Source organism: Pieris rapae, chromosome 17 (assembly GCF_905147795.1).
Source record: "Pieris rapae chromosome 17, ilPieRapa1.1, whole genome shotgun sequence".
Classification (NCBI taxonomy): Eukaryota; Metazoa; Arthropoda; class Insecta; order Lepidoptera; family Pieridae; genus Pieris; species Pieris rapae.
Window position 1 is genome coordinate 7,951,384 of NC_059525.1, and position 23,164 is coordinate 7,974,547.

Sequence of the window (23,164 nt, forward strand, 5' to 3'; positions counted from 1 at the left end):
GCCTGGACCATCGACATAGAGGAATTTGGCAAGATTAAAGAGGCGGAATTGTAAGAACCAATTTCAGTATTTTCCGGTTCGTTTTTATTTTATTTCATTTCACTGTTCTAAGACCAAGATTTTTGTCACAGTAAATTCAGAAAATTTCAATAGCCACGCATCTAAAATTTCTGCTGGTACATTGGTTTTCTAGCTTATAGATTCAAATTTCCCGAAGATTAAAAAAAATATCCAAAAGCTATCTACTGCCGCCTCAGAAAGATCATTTTCGATCGGTGGAAATGTACAAAGACAAAAAGAAATCGCCCAAAGCCCGAATAAATGTTGTTTTTTAACAGAAATTTGTCCGAAGATAATTATAATTACTGACAAAAGGAAAATAATAGTGTCTCTTCTTTTATGTGTGTCTTCTTTAATGGCCTGTTGAATTATTCGTAATAGCTGAAATGTAGATTTGATATAAAAGTGGATCCGTTGCTAATTCAAACTAATGAAATAATTATTTTCCATAAGATAGTGTTTATTTTGGAAATGTGTTTTAATAAAAATATAATGAATCAGTGGCGCTTCAATCTTTTTAGATCTGGACCTCAGTTTCTGTTTCGTATTTGAAAATCATTTGTCAATCTTATAAGCAAGTAGCTTCCTATCGGTTCCTTCACCGTTTGAATGAATATTAAATGCACACATAGAATGAACGTTCATTAATGGACAGCCGTGCATCTAAGTATCGAAGCTAGGACCTCGGGGATAAGTCGCACTATGAAGCCACTAAGCCAACACTGCTATCGACGCGTCCGGTCTATAATACTAATTTTAAATCATATAAAATTATATAAAATATACTTATTTTTTTTAATATTTCTTCTACCTTTGAAATAAATAAAAAATCACCTGTTCAAACTCTACATTTTTAATAATTCATATTACTAATCTCGCAAAAAATGTATTAGTTTTATCCCTAATTAATCAATTAAATTTTTTCTACCATAGTTAATTTGATAGACAAGTAGATCTCAAAGTATTAGCAAGCTCTCAAATCATTTTCATTCAGGAGGCGAGAGCTGTAGTCATATTGATTCAGAAAAGAGTCGAAGGGAGGCGAAGATGCACCACTCTCTTCCTATTAACCACTTCTCCGAGTTACGAAAGACGATTAAAGAAATAAAAAAAATATAGCTATTAATATACTAATTTAATAATATTGAAAAGAAAAGTTTGCTAAATTTTAAAATTCTTCGCTTCGTTGTATAGTATTCATTATACGCAATATCTGTTTTGTTCGTATTCCCTATTGTAAAAAAAAATTCGTGTTTGCTATGTGAAAAATATTCAAAAGACCGTAGTCAATTGTCAGTGCTTTTGTGATCTATAGATTATGTTATCTGTGAAAAAAATTTCACTACAATTCACCGCATCAAGCAATCGAGTTTTTTTTTACTAAAACTGTCAAAAATTTCAAACATTAGCAATTGGGTCAGTGACTATAAACAATTTAACGAGGGGCCAATGGCGGCCAATGCGCTGTATCGTGAGCAATAGAATCAGCCCGTGCGATAACTTGACCACAGGTCGAGCAAACGTCAAGCGACGGAATACTTTTTCCCACGATTAACTCTTGCTGCTTACCAATATCTGGCAACAGGGCAACTAATTCTGGTAGCAGATCCTCCAATTTGTTGCCCAAAGCTATTTTACAATGCTCATAGAACTCTTCGGCACTTGTAATGCTATCGCGGAACGCTCTTGATGCAACCTAAAAAAGGAAACATTAGTAGTAATTTTACATACGATTTATAATTATAACACTGTAGAGAGAACGGCGGAGTCAGCAAGTTCTCTAAGAAATATGATATCCCAAGGGATATCTGAATCCTTCCCCGTATGCGACAAGATATTTACAATTGTTCCATATTTGAATTATCTGCGTAATTTGCCAATGATTCGCGATTTATCTAACTACAATACAAATTATGAAGATGAAGACGTTTCCCACCTTACCAAAGAGTGTATGGAAATATTTGAAAAAGCCTGAACACTGACTTTATTTAGGGTAATAATTTACTTTTTTGAAGTGAAACTTCTTAAAGCGCACGAAGGTTAAATTTTTACGGATCGTCACGAAGATGCAGCGTTTTTGTCGAAGAAAAGGGTGAGAGCGATTGAGAGAGAGTGAGAAAGGGAGATCGACAAAAAATACACGCTATTGGTTGATGTATGGGCCATTCTCTACTAACTGGAAACTTGTCTATTGACAGGTGTCCTAACCTTTTTTTTCTAAAAAATAAAAATATAATATGTTATGTCGATAGATAGTTATAATATATAAATATTTAAACAAGAAACCATCGTAATTTTCCCTTATTTGTCGAATTATAAGCAATTTTGTGAAAAAACGCGACAGAGGACTGTTTTGCCACCCAGATGACTGTTTTATCTACCCAGATACCAGTTTAAGTCAATGTTTATATGAATAAAAACACAATATTAGTTATTAAATGTAATCAAATAAATTATCTTCTTTATTAAATACTGTATCACATACAGAAATATTTATATTTATTAGGAAGAAATTGCGAGTTCCGCTCTCTGAGTAACAAATTAAAATAATTATAATCAAAATTAAGCTTAGGTACTAAGAATCAGCCTTGTTTACTTATCAATGCAGACTTATTTCTCAAAAACAGGTACAGGTATATTAAAATAATAAAATATTCGTTTCCCTTTTAGGGCAATATCTGGGTTTGGCAACTTCTTTAATACTTGGTCAAAGGACACATCAGAAACATCATTTTCATCGACTCTGAACGTGTGTCCTTTGTCATCACAAATTTTTAAGAAGGTTACTGTTAGTTCGCCTTCTTCCATATCTATCTTATTAATTACTGCAGCATAACAATATTCAGTGTTTCTTACTAGAAATTTAACCAAGACGTAATCACCGAAGGTGTAATTCTGTTGGTTGGATCCTGTGAGTTGTCCATGTTTTCATTTTCAGAGTCTGTGTAAATATCATCTACGTTAAGTTTTGTCTTGTTTTTGTACTGTAACGCTCCTAAATTAAAATGCTGGCACTCGTCTTCACAATGGCAACTTAAACTTTTCATTATGAGTTTAGCGCATCTTGGAGCTGATTCCAGAGGACTTCTTAATATTTCAGCCTTTATTTGATGTATTTTTAGAGTGCCATTAAAGTCTGTCTAAGTCTGCTGTTGTCATCATTTTCATAAAAGATTCGTACAGTTTTTATGCAATCAGATGAAATTTTGTCTTTGCGAGTCCGAAGCTTAGGTACTAAAACTGATTGACGTGCTGCCTTCTGAATTGTTTTATAAGATATAGCACTATCTTTGCTTCGCCATAACTTGTACTTGTGAATTAGTTTACCGGACAAGACTTTTCCGAAAATTTATTTTTCTTGGCAGGTTTTTAAATTAGAGAATTTTTCTTTCAGCTGTGCATTCAACACTTCACCGAATAGCGCCTTTTTGACTACTTCTCTGCGAGTTACTGGCGAATCACACATTTTGATAAGTTTAGTGTTAGGTGTGTCTACATTTTCCTTTGTCTTAGCTTTTTCCAAACGTTCTAATCTCTTCCTATACTTCTCGGATTTGTTTTGTAATACTCGATCTTTTTGTCTTTATACTTTATAAATTTGTCACGTTTCTTTCTCGCATTACGCTTTCTCGCATTACTTGCATCACTTCGTGGAGTGGTCATAGGACTCATAGGTAGTATTGATGGAGAGACAGAACATTGAGTAGTAGGAGAACCCTCGGTTTCGGGCGTATTTTGTCGTACAAAATTGTTTGTAATTTCTTTCAAAGCTTTTTTTTGCGCGATAGGTAGCACAGTGCTCTCTCCACTCTTTAGTCACAGCTTTGTGTTCACGTCGACTCATATCTTTAACTAGCTTTCTTGTGCCTTTTTCCTTCTTCCTTTGGTAGTTTCGTCGTTCTTTTTCCTTCAATTGCTCTCTTTTTACAGGTTCATTTTTTAGCCGTTGATATCTTAACCTTTTCTGCCCCCTAACCTTCTGCCTTCTAACCCCCAGCAATTCTTTTCTGCTCTTTTATTTCTTCTTTGGTTTTAGGTTTCTTCTTTGGTGGCATTGCGTCAATACTAAAACAATAAAATAAACTTTCAAAATTGAATTTAAAACGGTAGGGTTTAAAAACAGGTAGTTATTAGGTACATATTATTGTATATTTCAAAATCCATAATAATGAATGAAGCACCTGAATGAGCGTGGCATGCCTTTTTAAGAAAGAAAGAAGCTATCGACAAACAGTAGGTTAGTGCATACTATAAGGAATATTAATAAAATACACGGACGTCAAATAAAACAGTTCTCTGTTACATTGAACAGTTCTCTGTGTTATAAATTTCCAGAGGACTGTTGCACAGAGGACTGTTATTTTTACGTAAAAATGTCATACCACGTATGAGTTTAAATATATAACTTCATAAAACTGAGACAGCTTTAAATTATCACACTTAGCAATTTTTTGTTAAATAAATATAATTATAACACATAAAACACCGTTAAATAGACTTACCAGAGGAATGTTCACTCAACACTACAGAGACACGGCTACCATACTGACGCGGAGTTGTCACTGCGCAAAATGGCGGCGATTTGTTTAGCATGGCGACCGAGCAAACTTCACACTGTTAACGTTCGGTTTCAAGGGCAATGTAACCAGAATTGTCTTTAATATTTTTGTGGCGCGACATTCAAATTATGACACAGGACTGTTCAAAAAATGTCTGGACAAAATTCGAACACTAGTTTTTAGTACTAAAAAATTATCTAAAATAATAATTGTTTTTTGTTCACATCCATCAAATATTCTTTATGTTTTTATAGTGTTCAAAGATTTACTTTTTTAAATAGAACTTAGAAAAACCGAACCGACTCATACTCGATCCGGAATTAGGACATAACAGAGGACTGTTTTTAGTGGCCTTTAGACCGAATTTATGAAATGATTATGATTCTAAATATTGATTAAGCTTGACTCCTTAAGTAACAGGTTTTATATTATGTGTTTTAATAAATATAGCTATGCATTAATATAGCCAAAGTAAAAAAAAAATGCTTGGACCATAATTTTCCAGTTAGCAGAGAAAGGCCCGTATTCATTTAGTAGTTACATATTAGAACTTTAGATGGCAATTCTGTCGCGTATCGTCTTGTGCAGTATATATACAAATACATGGAGTGATCATATACTATATACCTTAGTAATAATTAATTGACAAAGAAGTTTCACTTCTGACATGTGTATATAATATTAAGTTGTTGTTTAGTATATGTTTAATTTCTGTTTTCTTTATATATTAATGTACTTAAGTCATATATTTTGTTTAACAATGTAATCTGCTTTAGATTTATATTTTCTCCAAGTGTTTTATTTTATAATATGATTATTGGTAAGATTACTTATAAAATAAATAAATATATCAAACTCCATATTATGTAAAAAATACTAAAAACCCAATACACAAATAAACCAAATCATATACAGTTTGCAATTAATAATGAATATTTCAATTACCTTAAAATCCTCCACCGCCGCAGTTGTACCCAGTGCAGCGGCGAAATTTTTAACCAATGCCCTGTTTCGTTCCTCAAAATCCAAAGGCGGTATGTACTTGTGGACCGGCGCCGAAAACGTTTGCCCAGACGAATTCGTAAACGTCATATCACACGCTTGACGCTTCTTGAATCCCGGAGGCACACCATTCACTTTGCTAACCACTTTACTAACCACTTTACTGATCGGCACATTCACTTTAACACTTTTATTTACACTTGGTTCTTTTGGATTTAGCGAGGGAAACTCTTGCGCCTTTAGTGCGAAGTCGCCGCTTCGCGAATCCGTCGCTTTTTCTTTTCTATCAACTATTACTTTTCTGTCCGGTTCGAGTGTTGTCTTAATTTTTTTATCACCTTCACCGCTATTGTTATTATTATTAACACTGGCAATTATAAATTCGTCTGGTACACCGTTGACTGGGTCTATTTCTTTCTTTTTCTTCTTCTTCTTGTCATTTTGTGTCGGTACGGGTTGGGTGGGAGTTTTCTTTTTGGACTTCGCGTTGAGGGTAGGGAAATCAGCTACAGGATTGAAAGTTTTCACTGGTTCTGGGACACGTTTAGGTTTTTCTTTCGATTTGGATACGGTAATCCATTGTGGTGGAGAAGTGGGTGCCGAAGAAGATGGTAGAGCTGGAAACGCCTCGGTATTTAAAGACTGTTTCTTCTGTTGCCTACTTGGTTTTGTGGCCTTCATGGACTGCATTTCTTCACTATTTATAAGGGTAACCTAAAAATTAAGAATGGTAATAAGAACACACAGAAAACACCACCGTATGTATGGACAAGAAATTATTATATATATCGCGTTATTAAGATATCGATAAATTGAATAATACGTAGACCGGAATAGTTTACGTAATAGAATAGTGACAATAATATCTTATTTGTAAAGAACTTGTATAAAACTAAAATTATCGTATCGACGTTTATGAAATTTCCATAGTAAAGTTTGTTTACAGAAAATATAAATATCTTTAATTTAACTATACTATATGTATTACATATACCTTAGCAGGTTGGACCGTTCCAGCACCAATACTTGGATGATCATCTCTAGGAACTGAGAGTGAAGGAAAGTCTTCATCAGACAGCGGCTTCTTTGGTATCGTAATACGATTCCCTGAAGTCTGAGTCAACCTGAAGTTGCTGGCGCTTGCTGGTTTGCTGTGCACTTGTATAGACACAGACGGTTGCTTTGCTGTATAAAGTTCTTCGATATGAAAATGTATACTAGGTGTGGACTGCGACTGCATGGAAAGGGGACATATATAATACACTCAGCAAACATGTGCTGCTAGTATAAGAATCGGTTGAGTAGTTTTAGAGGTACATTTTAATTATCCTATTACAATTAGTATTTGTAATAGGATATATAATTAAGTTATTAGGAATTCAAGGGCTAGAGCCCTTAGCTATAAAAAGGATAAGAAAATTTTGGTTTTTAATATATACTACTATACTATATATATATTATATACTACTAATACATATATGTATTAAAAAAATGTGAGCTGTCACGGGACGCCTGGCAGATGTGAAACATCGACATTATTTTGTAAAAGTAATATGCAGAAAAGAAACAGATTGTGATAGGAACTAAATATGTCATAATGATAAAATCAAATATTACGATTTTTTTCCAGATAACGATGACTATTTGTTGAATAAACATTATTTTCATTAAATATTTTTAATGTGAAATTAACTACTGCATTTAGACTGTATATCATATAGCATGGCGACGCGTCGCCACGGCATGCGTCGCCACGCCAGAAATCGGTTTTACGTGCGGCTATAGATGTTTCACATCAAAATATCGTATTGCTGTCAAAAACCTATAATATTGATAATATGTTTGTATTGTCCTATATACATATGTCTTGAATTAGATTGTCATGATTCATGTGCACTGTTTACTTTTTGTTTTGTTTTATGTAACTTGTATCAGTTTAGTTTATTTTTATTTCTTTTTGTTTCTGTTAAGTATGTTTTTTTTCCCCTTTCTTATTTTTGCACTTCTTGCCTACCTTATCTAATATACTCATAGTGGTTTTTCCTTTACTAACAGTGGTTGTCTGGAAGAAATCGCTCTAAAGCGATAAGGCCGCCAGTTGCTTGTCATTAAATTATGTTTAATATTTTCCTTTTATGTAATGCAACAAAGTGTTAATAAATAAATAAATAAATAAATATTTTAACACTGAGCAACCAAACCTAGCCATTTTAATTTAAAAAAAAAACTTACAATTTCTGAGTACATCAGACGCTGCCGGCCCGTTACTTTTAGATACGGGTGGACGTGATGTTCCCGATCCGTCCAATGCTGGGAAATTTCGCTCCGTACGAGCCAGCCCATCCGCACCTGGTAAAAATTTACTCTCAGTGCTACGTATGACTATGTATATTTTATTTACTTCAATATTTTCATAGAACATGTCAAAGAAGTTATGGTTGCAGCCATGCTAGTGAGTTTGTTGCGAAAAATTGCCTTACTAATGTCCCTTGTGAATCGTATATGCTTAAAACGTTTACCGGTTTTTCACTAACTTTGTAAAAAAATTCAAAGGATTCCAATTCAAAACCAATGCTAAAAAGCGTTTTTGATGTAACATCATTTACGCTTTACCAGGCTACCTTAAGTGCCTTCTTCCATTATAATAATTATATATTTTTGATAATAACTATATATATAAGCAGTTTATATTTAGTTTGAAAAATAGTATCTATTATTTACCATCTGTCCATGTGTATGCATGTAAAATTGTTTTGTAATTAAAATCATTGCAAGCATTGTAAATACAAAACCATCATTTCCTATCCCTCAGTCTCTTTAATTGCCTTTTTGAGTCATACTTTTTTTAATAATTTCACTATCACAACTTGAGTCAGACATCATTTAAGAGTGTATACAGCAATGAAAGTGGCGCAAAATTTTTTTTTTAAATTATTATCCTTTTTCTTGACAGCCAGTAACATTATCATACAATCTTCGTTAACAAACTCTTTGGTGATTGAAATATTTAATAATAAAATCCGCATTCCAAATTTAAATAATTTTTAAACCCAAGCTTTATAGACAACAGAATAAAACACACTTATTCTATTCATAGATTATATATGACCTTTATAGAGCCTCGAAGGAGCACCTAGGAGGTTGGGCGGGGCTGGCGCAGCAGCAGACAATCGTGGAAACTGTTCATCACTGGCTGGGTCAATTCGAGGTGCTGGAGCCGCTGGAGGCGGAGACGGTGAACGTTCTCTCTCTCTCTCTCTGGTATATTCATTATCATATTTTGTAAAGACACACAAATATTTGACCACAGTGTGTCACTTTAAGATCTTTAATTAAAACATTTTAATCATAAACCTGAATGACTTCATTAAAAATCTAATCCAGGATGTAGTTAACTGTGCATATCTTTTTATTTTGTAACCGATAAGAACTGAACTGACACAGGTAACCACAATATAAAAGGTACCAGGATAACACAAAGAAATACAAAAATAACTTGAATTTATATGGAGAATCTAGCAAGGATTTGATGTGAGGCATATTTCTCACTTATTCACAGAGATCTATTAATTATGATAGAGGACAAATCTTTGTTTTTAATTTATTTTATTTTTCTTTATTACTCAAAATGTCACATGGAACATGGTGTAATGGTTGCAGCTCCTTACAAACCTTGTGTAAAAGAAAAAAACTTGGCAATTAAAAAGAGTGGTGAAGAGTTTGTTGCCAGTTCTTCTCTTCCGTTTTACGCCCTTGATGTGAGAAGTGGCAGTAAATGTAAAAATTAGAAGCATTTAATGTATATTTCTTTGACGTTCATAAATGTACATTATGTTACCTATATGAATAAATTATATTTGGTCCAATAAACGTGATAAATAGTATTACCTAGTAACTCGTTGTACTACTGCAGTAGGGTGGGGCGTGATATTGAATTGCAGTTCGAGAGTACGAGCCTGTCGAGCCGCACCACGATTCATTCCGCGTCCATGAACTGTTGCCTTGTGTGCTACAAAAGAACTCTTTATTCATATTTTTTTTTATATAATAGGGGGGCAAGACGAGGCCTCCTCAACCTCTGTCAATGTGAGTGTCCATGGACGGTGGTATAACTTTCCATCAGGTCAGCATACTGTCCGATTGCGTACTATAACATTTAAAAAAAATGTATATTATATTTGATAACACAATGGCATGGCAATGGAATATATAGCATTGCAAGAATTATATATCTGACACAGGCTAATAATACACCATTATAAACACAGCACATTTAGTCAACACCAGTTTAAAATTTGCATAAGTGTTTGACTAAGGAAAAAGAGAAATAAATTTAATTCTATCTATACTTTAGTTTCGCTATCTTTGTTTACATACTGCCCTACCACTCACTTCGCTTTCAAGTTTCGGCAATGGCAAACGCCGAAATAATTACAGCGGCCGCGCTGTTTCTTTTTGTGATAAATAATTATGTTCGATATTTAAAAAGACATGGAATACAAAAATTTATCCTTAACATTCCAAATTACTTTTTCCGTTTCCTAATCTCATTGCTCCATTCGGACGGCATTTTCGATGATCTAAAGGAACGTCTTTCTCCTCCAGGCGCTCGGCGGGTACTGAGCTTCGGAGCAGAATGTAAACACGCACTGCCGAGTGCCGGTCCTTTGACTTCCGCACAAAAAACCACCATTTTAAAGAACGCGAGTGGCAATGGCAGTGGCATGAGAAGTTAATGCGGCATTACTAAGTAAACAATTACAAAGACTCATGCATTTGCAATCTAATACTATTTACCCCTTTTAGTTGATCTCAGAGTAAAACACAAAATAATTGTTTTTTTTAATGGCCTATCCGATCTGCTATCAAGTAACAATTAAAAATCGTGACTTGTGAAACATGTAGATATTTTCTATGACCTTCACTCACCCTTGAGATCAATTTCACTCCTAAACACAGCGGTAAGATGTTGTCCAGCACAATCACCCTCCTCACATAGAAAATGTTCAGTTCTAAAGTGATGTGCCAGCGCTGCGTGTGATGCATAGTATAGATTTCGCCCATCAACATCACAGAGATGACAATAGAGATGCTCTTTACGCAAATGGCGATACAATTCATCTGCATCCATAAACCGCTCCTCACAGAATTCACAGAGCGGGTGGCCTCTATAATATAATTTAACAACATTAATATTAGAACATTGATAGCCTTCATGCCACTATAGATTCAGTTCTTGGTAAAATCACTTGCTGGTTAGCAGAGAGAAACTATTTTTATATATAGTTCGAAATCTATTACTCTATTACTTAATAGCAGATTTTGAACTTTAATTCAAATTTGCAAGTACTTTTAACTTTTGATAACAGTCAAAATAAGACATATGATAAAATTTTAGTACAATAAATTTAATTTTTATTTCAATATTACTACACCTTGCTCATGGTTTAATATATACATTAACATGTCAACTATGCTAGAATATTTAATACCTATGAGAGGTGTCATCAACATCTCCTTTCCGTCTGTGGTGGGCTAACTCCTGACGAGTGTAGCACTTTCTTTCACTAGTGAAAATCTGTAAAATATTACTAATAATAATAGTGACACACATGTTAAATTACCCAAATTAGAATAATCCAACTTACCCTTAAATGTTTTACACAGAGGTCACAGAAATATCTTTCATGCACCTTTCGCATGTGATCACTCAGCATATTGAAGGTGCGGAAGGGTGTTACCGTGTCACAGAGCTTACAATTATTCTCCAGTAATTCTTCATAAGCTTTCTTTATCTCTTCGCTACAAAAGCCTATTTTAAACTGTCTTTCAAACAGTTTATCAATAAACACCTTGTTGCGGACTTCTTTATAGAGCTTGATGGTGTCAGTAAAAATGACCTGAAAAAATAAAGCCAAAAATAGGATAGATATTTCAATAAAAGCATAGAAAATAATGTTTTAATTCAGGGAAGAAGGATCTAGGTTTGGTATAGATTGAAATAAGACAATGGAAAAGTATAGCAGTCTAATTTCTTTCTTATGATATTGAGATATTCTTTTATAGGAATAATAAGAAAACAAGCTTAAACTTACGCTTTATTTTGTAACAGATTTAACAAATTGGACTAACCTTCGCAAGATCTTGACGACAGATTGGGCATTCATTTTGCAAACACAGCACTCTCATTCGGGTTGAACATTCGAAGCATACGGGGTGATCACACTCCCCAATAGAGAAATATACGACAGTTTTAAAACATACTACACAAGTAGTATTATCATTCGCATGTGAATCGGCCATGGTACTCACGAAAATATCTAAAATTGAAAATATGTATGATTTTCATGTAAAATAGTTTAAAGGTTGATTACGATTAGGTTAAAGTTTACGTACAACAGAAGAAGATAAATTTCAAAGTGAAATTTACTCGGCAATAAGAGCCCTGAAATTCTGCAAATGTTAATGAAAATAATTTTTTCGACGAAAATTTCAGAATTCGGACCTCGGTTGGATTGACGATTGACGAATAATCAAGAGTCAAGAGTGAGTCAAGACTAAAGTAACATTTGTCAAGTTACAGAAAAAATAGTGACTACGTTTCGATCATATGTCAGTGATATCGTAGTTGTATTTTTCGTACAAAAAATTAATAATATTAATCAAAAATTCTACAAAGTTCCACGTTTTAAAATGTGAAATCACCAAACACACATATTCACACAAATAATTATTGTTAGTATAATAGGTTCATTCTTTTCCTTCTATATTGAATATTTAAAAACTCCACAAATGTTGTCTAATTTATACCTATTATTAAATTAGTTTATATTTAGTCACATAAAACTTAAAAGAATAAAAAAAATTAAAAGGTAAAAAAAAATTACGGTTAAGTCGGACAACATTTATATAAATATTTTATTTCTTATCTGTCAAAATATGTTCGCTGCCATCTGGCGCTTTTTTATCTTTACTTAATTTTATTCTGTGTTCGCCTAGACAGTCGTCGTTCTATAGTTTCTAATTTGTATTTCGGTTACAATTTGAAATTACGAATTTCGTTATTAGTAACTGGTTAAGAGTACTGGACACTCAATTTTAAAATTTTAACTTGGTCAGACTGTTTTAAATTAGATATAATCTTATTACATAGTAGTATTTAGTGAATGGGAGTGTTTATAAATGTTGAATTCCTTAATATAAAATGTTTTTTCAGGTGTGTAAACCTAGTGATAATACTTAATTGAACTGTAAATTGTTGTTATTTTTGGATACAGGTAGTAAGTTTTATTTCTACCATTTGTTGATTGTAGATTGAAAATACTCCCGAACGTATAAGAAAATCGCGAAACCCTGTAGTTGAACCTCAAGCATCGCCTAAGGAAGAATGCCCGCGACTCACTTTGGCTCCGTTTACCAGACCACCAAAACTTATTTTCGAGAATGTGGTGGTCGGGACGTCATGCGAACGACATTTAGAATTGTTTAATCCTTTAAAAGAACATCAAGTGGTATGTACTTATAAATAATATCAAGTTTGTGATGTGTTTGAACTTTAATGGAACAATGAAAACAAGATTCTTTAAAAGATTAGCGAACATTTCGAATATTAAGTAATAAGTCTTCAGCCCCAGAGAATTATTAATGTTCCTTATTCACTTTTCATGACAATTTGTTAATAATTCTTATGTATTTGTCAATAATTATCTTGTTGGCATGGTCTCAAGGAGTTGTTCTTCAGTTGACTGAATCCCATGAGAAATGTCCAATTTCATTATTTAGAAAAAAATTATTCTTATTACTTTGAAACATATATATTGTTTACAGATAACATTAAATAAATCTGTGCCTGGTTTACATGTTGATATGCCAGAGGGTCGTGTATTATTAGACTCAGAATCATGCTACTGTCTTACTCTTGTCTGGACACCATTAGAAGTAATTTCGTGTAGAGAAACCTTAAGGTTTACTAATGAAAAGAGGGGACGATTTGATATTGTTGTAGTCCTTAAATCTATATTGGTAAGTTCTTTAAAACAAAACTGTAAATATGAAATTTATTTATTATCCATAATTATAAGTTTATTTATACATTGTAATGTCTTCAAATTATGGTATTTTTTTAACTTTTTACTTTTACTGGTCTATCTTATCAGTTTAATAGATAATTTATGTTATTTGTAAAATACTAGACTGGACTTTTTTTTGTAACATATAATTTTGAAATGGGAAATATATATAAATATGTATCAATAAGCTTATTAATTTAATTGCAGCCTACCAAAACTAAATCTAAACCATCACCTGGCAAGATAAAAAAGAAAATTTTAAAGAGGTCTCCAGGTAACATTAACAAGAAAAAAGTGCAACTTATTAAAAAAGAAACTACTGAATATATTAAAACTGTCAACATTACTCAAACTAAATATAAAGTGCTGGTCACAAAAAATGATGCAGAGTTCAGAGAGTCGCCTCCTATTCAAAATCCATTTGAAAATGACTATACAGAGTCTTTTAATACTTCAGAAATTTTTCCAAACAAATATAAACAAGCAGCAGAGTTGTATACTACATATGATAAACCAACCAACCAAGGAGGCAATATTTTGAAAGCTTCTAATAAACAGAACATTGACAATTCCATCTCTGATTTGTTTGATAATATAACATTTACACCATTAAAGAGTCTTCCATCCAAAGTAGAGAAGTTGAACAAAGGTCCAAAAATAGTGTGTAGTATCAATTCTGTCAGTGACTATGACGACAGCTTGGATCCTACGGAATCCAATAAAGAGAATGAAGCGCACTCCATTGTATGTATAGCAACATCAAACGCAGGCGAAAACAGATGGTTGTATACCCAACCTAAGTTTAATCCAGAATTTGCAACACCTAATTTTATTGAAAAAAAAGTTCCTAAAACTTCATCACCTCAAGATGTGAACAGTCCAAATTTCTCTATAACTACTGACTACTCGCGCATCAGTGACACATCATTCTTTCCTCAACGATTTTCAACTGAAAGGAAATCTTGCTTAAAATTTCATAGCGAAGCTCATGATTTGGATGACAATAAATTTAATACAGACACATTTACAAAGGAATCGCCGCTTGAGCAAAACATTAATCAAATTGACACACGCTTTTTGACAGCCATGGAACCACGGATGTGTAGACAGGCCTTGTTTCGAGATCAGGAGAACAGATTGTTCAATGAAAGAAACATATGGCAGAGTGATTTCAGGTCGGAGATGAGGTCTCCTCCCAGATCTATTTCACCACCTTTACAGTCTATTCCCGAGGAAAGTATACAGTTCTCTGAAACATTTGAAAGAAACAATTCTCATTTGGAAACATTTGCCATCAATCGAACCTATAACAAGCCTGAAAAGTCGATGAATAAGTCATCAGTATGGTCAAAGAAAGCTATAGTTAAGTCAAAACCAAGTCTCCACATCAGGGAATCGATTTCTAAAATAAATCACACTTTTAATTCAAATAAGAGCACTGTGCAGAATTTATCACTTAGCTATGTCCCAAATGCTTACTCACAATCCCTTGTAACAAATCCCTTTTCTTCATTAACAGCCTTCTGTGATGAAGCTTTGATTAGGAAGTTCGAGAAAGACTTTAAAGATTGGCTTAACTATATTCTAACACCACCAGATTTAGAAACTAACATCGAACAGAAAATTGATATTGCCAAGGTGTGGGTTGAAAACAAAAATGATGTTCCGACAGCTCCTACTAAAGAAAAAGTGTGCAATTCCTATCACAACACATACCGCTTAGACGGTCTTAGAAAGTCTGCGAGAACATTACTTAATTCGCCAGAGATAATGGCAGTTATAAAAAAGTTGAATCTTCAAATCGATCGTGAACTGATTACAATAAGGGAAGATAGAAACATACACCTTAACGTTGGCCTGCAGAAGACCATTATGGAAATCATCTTGTCATATAACCCACTCTGGTTGCGTATAGGCTTAGAAGTTATATATAACTGCATATTGCCATTGAAATCCAACAGTGATATTGTAGGATTAACGACATTCGTCGTTCATAGGATGTTTAGGAATCCACTCCTTAAAAATAAAAAATCAAAATCAGCACCAAACAAGCAACATCCTGCATATGTGGACGCTGTTAAAAAGTCCCTGTTGAAGAAGTTTTTCCTCCTCGTGTACTTCTTGGATAAGGCCAAGGAAAAGAAGTTGATATCGCACGATCCTTGCTTATTCCGACGTAATGCACTGTGCAAAGAAAGTAGAGAGGTATTGATTAGCTTCACAAGGGAATTGATAGCTGCAATCGGCGATATAAATAAACACTTACGCCCTACGGGTTACGTTGTATCTCATAAACAGACTTACCTAGATGAATACAAATATGGCGTCAATAATATTGCCGTAGATCTGAGAGATGGCGTAAGGCTAACTAAAGTCTCGGAAATTATTTTATTAAAAGAGAATTTAATTAAACAATTACGGACCCCAGCTATATCTCGCTTCCAGAAAATACATAACGTTGAAGTGGCTTTGAAAGCTCTGAGAGCGGAGAACTTCAGCATTGAAGGTGAAATAACAGCTACCGATGTTGCTGATGGTCACCGAGAGAAGACCCTGTCACTTCTGTGGCAATTGATTCACGTGTTCCGCGCTCCATTGTTTGAAAGAGCTGCCAATGTTATACAGATATGGTGGCGGAAGAAATACGAAGTTATTAAGGAAAAAAGAAGAATCGAGGAAGAAGAGATGAAGAAGAACTACAATGCAGCAAGTATTATTCAGTCTTGGTGGCGCCAAATACAGAATAAGCGTAGATATGAACAAAGACTGTACGAAGTCACTCGCGCCACGATAATTTTACAGAAATACTGTCGAATGTGGCTTTGTCGAACATATTTGGTGCAAATAAAACGCAGCGTGTTAAAAATCGAGACCTGGTATCAAAGCATGAAACTTATTCGAGAAGCAAAAGCGTTATTGTGTCAGAGAAGAGAGGAGCGTAGACAGAAATCGGCGATTCTTATCCAGTCGCAAATCAGACGTTGGATTTGCATGAAGAAATATCAAAATTTAATTAATTGTACGGTCAAAATACAGACATTGCTACGAAGATATTTAGCAAGAAAACAATATCTGGAGCTGAGAGCTCAAACAGTTTTTATACAAAAACGGTATAGAAACATCTTACTAACCCGAAAATTACATCGCGAATACACAACACTTAAAAAGGCAACGCTAACATTGCAAAGGCGGTACCGCGCTCAACTCTTAATGAGAAAATATAGAACGGAATATAATAATTTGAGGAATGCAGTTATTATAATTCAACAGCGTTATAAAGCTAAAAAACACATGCAAGCTGAAAAATCTCGATTTGATATTTTAAAACGTTCCTGTCTTATCATTCAAAGACAGTTCCGAGCGAATCGCTTAGGCAAAGAAGCACGGAAAGCATATATAAAACAGCGCGATGCTGCAATAAAAATCCAAGCAAAGTACAAGGCCTGGAGGACTAGGCGAGAATTTATACGTTTGAAGCAAGCCGTTCATACTGTTCAGTGCAGATACAGAGCTCAAAAGAAAATGCATCTAGAAAGATCTAATTATGTTTTACAGAGAAATGCTTGCATTACCATTCAACGGTTCTATAGGGCATACAGATTAGGCAATGCAACGCGGTCCAAGTATTTGAAGGAAAGGAACGCGTCACTCAAAATACAAGATTGGTACAGAAGCTGCAGAAAAAGACAATTCGCCATGCAAGAGTACATTTCGATGAAAAAATCTGTTATTACAGTACAAAGGCGTTTTAGGGCGCAAAAGAAAATGATATCGGAAAGATGCCAATATGTGACCCTTAGAAATGCCTGCATTACCATTCAAAGATTGTATTTAGCACGTAAATTAGGAAGAGAAGCGCGAACGAAATATCTTCAACAGAGAGTTTCTATTATAAAAATTCAAACATGTTACAGAGCTTGGAAGGCAAGACAAAAATATACGCGTCTGAAGCAAGCGGCTATAATTTTCCAACGCCGTTATAAAGCCCAAAAAGATATGCGCAAAGAACGATCTAAATATGTTTTACAACGAAACGCCTGTATTCCTATACAAAGATTTTACAGGGCGTATAAGTTAGGAGAAGAGGTGCGATGTGTATTTTTAAAATACAAGGAAGCAGCTATAAAAATCCAGGCCACTTATAAGGCTTGGAAAGCTAGACAGCGTTATATGAGAATGAAACAAGCTGTTATGAACATACAAAGCCGTTTCAGGGCTCAAAGGAAAATGCAAGTGCAGAGAACGCAATATATTTCTCAAAGGAAAGCTTGTATTTTAATTCAAAACTTCTATAGATCATATAAACTGGGCAAACAAACGCGCGCCACATACCTTAAACAACGAATTGCAGCTCTAAGAATCCAAGACTGGTATAGAAGTTGCAAGTTGAGTAAAAAATCTAGAGAGGAATACTTAGTCATAAAACAAGCTGTAATTACAATGCAACGGCGTTATAAGGCTCACAAAGCGATGTGTATTGAGAAATCTAAATTCGATTACATGAAACGCTCCGCTTTAGTGATACAAAGATACTTCCGAGCCTATCGGTTAGGTAAAGAAACCCGTAAGACGTATTTAACACATCGAAATGCTGCATTGAACATTCAAAAGTGGTACAGAAGTTGTAGAAAAACTCAGCAAATAAGAAACGAGTACATAAGTCTCATTCAAGCGTCCATAACCTTACAGAGACAGTACAGAGCTAAGAAGAAAATGCACATTGAAAGATTAAACTACCACAGATTAAAAAATGCAGCTGTTACCCTTCAGAGACATTACCAAGCCTACAGATTAGGTAAACAAGCACAAACAGCGTATTTGGAAAAGAAAAATGCCGCTAAAATAATTCAAAATTGGTACAGGAACTGCATAACTTGTAATAGAGTAAAAGTGGAGTATCAAGAAATGAAAAAGGCCTGCGTAACCATTCAAACGACATATCGAAGATATATTATTACAAAGAAGCAAAGGGAGCAATATATTCAAATCCGTGATGCAACAATTTACATTCAAAGGTTCTATCGCTCTTATAAAGAAACCAAATCAACCAGGCAGTACTATCTGAGATTAAAATCATCGGTTGGATGTGTTCAGAGAATGTATAGAAGCTTATTGGCTATGAGAAAAGCAAGAAGTCAATATCTAATACAAAAGAAATCTGCCATCATAATACAGGAAAGATTCAGAAGTATTCTTGCTATGCGAAAGCAAAGGGAACGATTCCTGGAGCTCAAAACAAAAGCTATCATATTACAAGCGTGCGTACGTGGGTTTATTGAGAGAAGAAAGTATCAAAAATTCAAAGCTGCCGTCATTACAATACAATGTATATATCGTCTAAGAAGTACTAGGAAATTAATTCAACAAAATAAACAAGAAAAAGCGGCGATTTGTATACAGAAAAATTGGCGAAGATATCTTGCTATAAAAAAATATCAAAGAAATTTACAAAGGGTAGTTTTGATTCAAAGATTATGGAGAGGAATGATTATAATGAGGCCGATTCGTAGGGACTTTTTATTCAAGCGAGAGTTGATAACTAAAATACAGGCACAAATAAGAGGGTACTTGGTGAGAAAACACTACGAGAACAAGAAGGAGTGTTTGAAGAAAGAAAGGGAAGAACAGAGACAGCATTGGGCCGCATCTAAAATCCAAGTAAGATAATTAACTATATTATAATGCTTATCACAGTTTTACAATATTTTTTAGACCAAAATGGGATGTTAGTTGAAAGCATAAAATATATATTTTGAAATCGTGACAATTTAACGTAATTATTGGGAACTTATCCGGACATTGTGAAACAGTCCCTAAGTATTTTTCTTTGTGTGATATATGAAATATTTGTTAAAGTTATCTATCTTCGACAAATTAGGAATAATACCTATTTAGGAAAATTTAAGTTGCCTTCGTTTGGAAGCTTTCAGGTATAACGTACGCCATTTTTCCCCTCCCCATTGTAACGCGACTGTTAAAAATACGCGTAGTTAAAAAACTATAAATAAAAAAGATCCGCCTCTATAACATTTAAAACGAAAAGTTAAATAAAAGTTACCTGTTTAATTATTTTACCTTTCCTGATGAGGTTATGCATAAATCATTGAAAAATGTGTTTTAATTAATCAAACACTGTTATAGGCTTTATACAAAGGGCACAAAGTTCGCTGTACCAGCGATAAATGTTTGGCGGATATTCGCCAAAGGTTGGGCGAAGGAAAACTGCATTCTACGCAAAGGTCCCTCGCTGAGAGAATCGAAGAGGCCTTTGATATTTTCAGGACAGACCTTCTCAACATTACAGCTGTGTTAGAAGCATTTAGGACTTTAGGTAATTTCTTCTTAAATATATCGTCTGCCTGTATTATATAAAATTCTCGTGTTACGGTGTTTGTTATTATACTTATCCGAAATGGCTCGACCAATTCCCGTGAAATTTTAGGTTAGGTTTGTGAATCGGACAAAACCCCTAATTTTTTTTATTTTATAGATTTTTTATTGTTTTTATGATTTTATGATATGTAAAATACATTTAACGAGAATTGTATTCTTATTAGATAAGTTAGATGCTTAGAGATGTGATTTCTTAATCGTCGAGTTCTTTTCAGTAAGAGACAAACTTTTCCAACCAAACCAACTCTGATAAAACCAAAGACATCTTTTTTTTTTCAGAACTTACCATAGTGTTATGGCCCGAATCGTTCGCCATGAAAGCCACCTTGCTCATACAAAGTGTGTTTTACTTCATGGCTGGTACCAACCGATCCATTTCCAGCGTCGAAATACTGATGTCAGGAGCTACCTTTCTTGTCAACCTGGCGAGGTACCACGTCACAGGACCGAAGTCCTATCAGGTAACTTATTTTCAAGAAATTTAAGAAATCATTGTCGTACTTTACACTGGGTGAAATAGTAATTAATATGTATTGGGGCCGTTTAAGTAACACGTAAGTAAGTAACGTAACTCCCCCCTGTCTTTTGAGATTTTTCGTGGAAATATACAAATGGTATAAGGAATAAAAAAATACAGCACCAAACATTTTTCTGTTCTTTTTTAATAAGAACTGTGATCCAAGAAACAATATTACTTTACATTTGAAACTAATAAAAAGTAGGGAATCTTAGAGGTATTTCGTTGAACTCTGATTACAAATCAAATACAGTACACAATTTCAAACTTTCGTCAATCCTGCTTGATGCCTTCTAACGCCGATAGAAGCACCAATCTCCTTCGTCCCAAAACTACTCACAGTAATAAATCGCTTCTTATCCGCACTTTTGTCTCTTCCAGTATCGTATTTAAGACTGTATTTATTTATTAGTTAAATACGTATTAATTTCTGTTATAGCGAGATAGAATTTCAGCGGTGATGAAGTATATGCTGCGGTTCAGCAATATCGAGCCTAATTTGATTTGCCGTTTTGCAACTTACATTTGGCTCTATTCGAAATACGAGTATACAAAGAAGGTAAGTTAATTATTAAAAATTGTCTATGGCAGTGTTTCCCACGCCCCACAGAAGTGCAATGTCATTGCTAATTTGAATTTCAGTTATTCATTGATTTGAAAATTTACTTACTGTGTACGTAACTATTTCTTAGTGATTTCTTCTTGAAACCTAGCATTAAGTTTCTTAAGTGAATTTATTTATAAAATAATTTGTATTAAAAATTATGTATGTTACATTTCATAACAATTTTTGAAAGGCTAAGGTAATGGGAAACACCGTCTTTGGTATTCGCGAATAACATATAATATTTTCTTAAATAATTAGATATCTTCATGTCTATAGCTAATTTCATTGATCTGAGAAAGTCTGTTACAATAGATTCGTATGAGCTGTAAAAACTTAGTTATTCAGGTTTATTTAGGTATGCAAGATAAGCTAGCTTATTTATAAAGTTATATCTCATTAATTATATATATTTCACAGGATTTGACAAAGTTCCTTCAAATGCCAGAAAATCATAAAACACTCATCGCAATCAAAAACAGCACGAGCCGAATGAAGAAAATGGCGGCAAATTCAACAAAATCAACAAAACCAAAACCGGTGACACAAACGCCAAACAGATCTTTTTGTTCAAACGAAAAACCGAACTTTAATATGAGCCTAAAAAATGTTTCTCGTAAAAAACAACAGACACAAGCAACACTTTTGCCAAATCTTAACCCTGACTATGGAATCGAAAGGAATGACAAACCAAGATTTTTCTTGGACCCGGAACAGGCAATTGAATGCATATTTATGACATATAACTTATAATATATTTGTGTTTTAATTTAATTAATTATTTAATAAAGGACTGATATGTTAATGGTTTGATTCTTGTAGTTTTAGCAATAATAATAATTAATCTGAAATAAAATATTATGGTGGTAACCGCAAATTCTGCCAATAATAGCGTTCAAATTTGTCTTAAATATTTAAAAGGAACCAAACTTCTAATCTTGCAAAAACTTAGAATTTATTTTGTGTCACGTTGCTGATAAATAGGAAGTAACAGTTTTATCTTTGTCATTGGTATTAGATATATGTGTATGATTTAGGGCCTGTTTCACAATGTCCGGATAAGTTCCAAATAAGCTATTTGTTACTTATTTGTAGGATAAACAGTATTTTTGCGTTTCACGACTGTCAGATAGCGCTATACGTCATGAAATTCGAAGTATCTTATTTGGAACTTTTATCTTTCGAATAATTTATGTGTTGCATAGCTATTTGGCACTTTATCCATACATTGTGAAACAGGCCCTTAGTCTTCCTAGGATGTATGCTAAATTTAATACGTTTCTATAAGTAAGATATTATGATGCTTTTTTTATTTAAATCACGTCAAAATTGGAGTCACGTTCAGTAGTTTTTGACATTAGATCACACAATTTGGAAGGATAAGGCAAAGCTGAAAAAGGTAGGGTGTTTTATTTGTACAAGAATCGAGTCATTAATAATTTGAAGATGGCTTTAACGTGGAGTGTTGCATTTACATTATTATTTTTAGTAAGACGTTTTTAATAGAATTGTTCACTTGACTTTATCATTGGTTTCGACTATTTGCTATAGACTAAAATCTACATTCAGTGCTATTGATTTTTTTAATAGTAAATATAAGTCAAATAATGACATATGTGAAAAAATCTGTCTTATTTAAATTGTTACACAATTTGGTCATGGGATATAAGTATTTGTAGCGAAATATTATTAATTTTGTAGTACAATGTTAAATATTATATTATTGAAAAATACAATAGTTTTATTTAACTTACTTTATTTTATAGGTACGATACAAAATTAACGAATGATAGTTATATATCTTCCAAATAAAAACGGAGTTTTACTATACCTATAGCTTTTTTATCTGTTGTATTGTATAAATAGAGAAAAAAATTTTTTTGCTTTTCTTGATTTTGTCTATCTGTACATGCACTGTCTTAGCTATTTTCACAGCGTGGTCCTACGATATTCTGTCGTA

At 33.6% G+C, this 23,164-nt stretch overlaps 2 protein-coding genes across 2 annotated transcripts; one reads left to right on the forward strand and one right to left on the reverse strand.

Moving 5' to 3' along the window:
• Positions 1–891: 891 nt before the first annotated feature.
• Positions 892–12,169, reverse strand: LOC110999058 (E3 ubiquitin-protein ligase ZNF598). The gene is made up of 11 exons (XM_022267945.2): positions 12,018–12,169; positions 11,754–11,941; positions 11,270–11,521; positions 11,114–11,199; positions 10,551–10,789; positions 9,510–9,630; positions 8,731–8,879; positions 7,854–7,970; positions 6,616–6,806; positions 5,565–6,335; positions 892–1,756 (listed from the first exon to the last, which is right to left on the reverse strand). Exons 2-11 carry the CDS (start codon positions 11,922–11,924, stop codon positions 1,496–1,498), a joined length of 2,358 nt encoding a protein of 785 aa, XP_022123637.2. The 5' UTR covers positions 11,925–11,941; positions 12,018–12,169; the 3' UTR covers positions 892–1,495.
• Positions 12,170–12,670: 501 nt separating this feature from the next.
• Positions 12,671–22,935, forward strand: LOC110999055 (abnormal spindle-like microcephaly-associated protein homolog). The gene is made up of 8 exons (XM_022267943.2): positions 12,671–12,837; positions 12,935–13,132; positions 13,449–13,643; positions 13,898–19,348; positions 19,832–20,021; positions 20,363–20,544; positions 21,040–21,159; positions 21,625–22,935. Exons 1-8 carry the CDS (start codon positions 12,826–12,828, stop codon positions 21,955–21,957), a joined length of 6,681 nt encoding a protein of 2,226 aa, XP_022123635.2. The 5' UTR covers positions 12,671–12,825; the 3' UTR covers positions 21,958–22,935.
• The last annotated feature ends 229 nt before the right edge of the window (positions 22,936–23,164 follow it).